Source organism: Gymnoscopelus braueri, assembly GCF_963280865.1.
Source record: "Gymnoscopelus braueri genome assembly, chromosome: 21".
NCBI classification, from domain to species: Eukaryota; Metazoa; Chordata; class Actinopteri; order Myctophiformes; family Myctophidae; genus Gymnoscopelus; species Gymnoscopelus braueri.
This window is the reverse complement of record NC_137623.1, coordinates 29565497-29567996: the sequence shown is the minus strand read 5'-3', so window position 1 is coordinate 29567996 and position 2500 is coordinate 29565497. Positions and strand designations below refer to the sequence as shown.

The 2500-nt window shown below is 40.5% G+C and overlaps 1 protein-coding gene across 1 annotated transcript in view; it reads right to left on the bottom strand.

Annotated features, from left to right (window-relative positions):
• The window catches only part of tnfsf10 (TNF superfamily member 10), a 14951-nt gene that overhangs the window by 12174 nt on the left and 277 nt on the right, over positions 1–2500 (bottom strand). The window contains exons 1-2 of the mRNA XM_080417709.1: positions 2402–2500; positions 2021–2355 (exon numbers count right to left, since the gene is read on the bottom strand). The exon at positions 2402–2500 is cut by the window's right edge and continues 277 nt beyond it. Coding sequence (XP_080273835.1) covers positions 2021–2137 — 117 coding nt within the window. The 5' untranslated portion in view covers positions 2138–2355; positions 2402–2500. The remainder of the gene's footprint in view (positions 1–2020; positions 2356–2401) is intronic.

Below are 2500 nucleotides of genomic sequence, written 5' to 3'. Positions count from 1 at the left end.
GCCTATATTCCAGTAACCTTTCCATTTGTTGTTCTCCTTATCTTATTTTAAAAGCTACCCAAGTAATCAAATCTAAACAGACAGGCCTGCAGAACAATCCCTCCAGGGTCCTTTCTCTTGCATTGTTTAACTTTTCAGTTCTCTGTAACACCAAATCTTATCAGCGGGGGTAATGATTAATACATTATGGATGAACACACACAGGACAGACATCATAAACACTGTGGGAGAGCAGAGCCACCATAAGCAGGCTGTGGTGAAAAAAGTACTTAAGTAAAAGTATCAATAGGCTACTGCATTGTAGAAATACTCTGTTACAAGTAAAAGTCCGGAATGAAAAAATCACTGGTAAAAGTATAAAAGTATTGGTATTAAAATGTACTTACAGTACCAAAAGTAGAAAGTACTCATTATGGAGAATGTCCCATTTCACAAGTTTTCAAATGTATAAAAGGTATACTAATCTTTTGAAAATAGCAGATCTACTAGCTTGTGATTTTCAAATGGCCAAAATATATATAGAGCTGAAGTGGTTAATGTATGTTTTGCAATAATAATCTAAATCTACAAAGTAACTAATAACAAGTAATTGAAGTGGAGTAAAAGTGGGCTACAATATTTGCCTCTGATCAAGTGGAGTAGAAGTAAAAGTACAGAAAATTGGAAATACTCCACTAAAGTAGAAATACCTCAAAATTGTACTTAATGCAGTACTTGAGTAAATGTAGCCTACATATCAGGCTAATTTACACCACCAGAAGCAAGCTGTGGTGAGTGCGCCACCACCGCAGCAACCTAAACAGGTTTCAATCAAACACGCGCTCTGTGTTTAGGGATATCAGGAGGGAGAGCACTGTAAACTGGCTGTTTATGACGTTAATCTTTGATTATGATGCAACCAAAGTATTTACTGGCAAGCAAAGCATGCGACTTTCTCATAATTGTGCGAAGCAAACGCTGTGACATGATTTCAATTCGCTGTGAAAACGCAGCTTTGAGCTTTTCATAAAATAAAAATAACACAATTTAGGCTACAAAGCTAAATCACAATAGAAAGGTAGCCCAAGTTTAGTTAAATTACAACACGCTTCCTACTTATTGTTTGAATTCCATTTATGTTCAGGTTGGGTAGTTTCCTCTATGGTCCCGGTCGCATGCAGAGAACATGTCGTTTGTTGCGCACACAACTATGTCGCAGTCACTCGAACATACATACATACATGGAAGAATGCTTGTTGTACAAATTGCATGCATATTATTTAAGCAAAAAAGTTGTAGGCCTACACGTTAGGCTGTAGTCTATTAGTTAGTAATGAAGGTTAAATGCAAGTTTAAATCAAGTTTGTAATATTGGTGCATTTGATGCATGCTTAAAAAGTTGAGGATGAGATTCTTGGTTTTGCGCTCGCCTGTGCGTCTTGTTTCTGACTGATAATTAATTGTTTTTATGTAATTCGTTACAGATGGAGAACGGGTGTGCGTGCAGTGATGGAAGTAGCCTATACTCACATGTTTTACTTAAGTAAAAGTATCAATAACACAATGTAGAAATACTCTGTTTCAAGTAAAAGTCCGGAATTCAAAATGTACTTGAGTAAGTACAAAAGTATTGCCAGTACAAAATTTACTTAAAAGTAAAAATACTCATCGTGCAGAATGTCCCATTTCACAAGTTCAAAATCTATTAAACATCTTTTGAAAATAGCCGATCTACAAGCTCACAATGCCTAGCATCGCAATGCATTGTGAGCTTGTAGATCTGCTATTTTCAAATGGCCCAAATCATATAGGGCTGAAGTGGTTTTGTAATAATAATACAAATCTACAAAGTACCTAAAGTTTTCACATAATTGTAGTGGAGTAAAAGTACAATATTTTCCTCTGAGATGTAGAGGGGTAGAAGTAAAAGTTTTGACAATTGGAAATACTCCTTTAAAGTAAAGATACCTCAAAATTGTACTTAAGTACAGTACTTGAGTACATGTACTTAGTTACTTAGTTACATCAAGTTGCACCTTACCGAGTTGAGGACATTGGTGAAGTAGAGGACGGTGACGGTGACGGCCACGGTCTGCAGCAGCACCGCCGTCAGCAGCAGGACCCCGAGATGCGGAACGCCGCCGCCTGAGCCCGTCATAATACACTGATGACAGACAGGTCAGGCAGCCCGTGCACTGTGCGCCACCGGCCCGGTGACCAGTGACCCCAGTCCGCTGTGACCAGTGACCCTCCTCCAGGTGACCAGTGACACCACTCCGCTGTGAATGACCTCCTCTCCAGGTGACCAGTGACACCAGTCCGCTGTGAATGACCTCCTCTCCAGGTGACCAGTGACACCAGTCCGCTGTGAATGACCTCCTCTCCAGGTGACCAGTGACACCACCAGTCCGCTGTCAGTGACCTTCCTCCAGTGCCAGCTGGAAGCGGTTAAACCAGTAATCCCAGAACAACAGACACCGGACGGGCCACCACCAGATCCCTCTTCTCCTCCTCCTCCTCC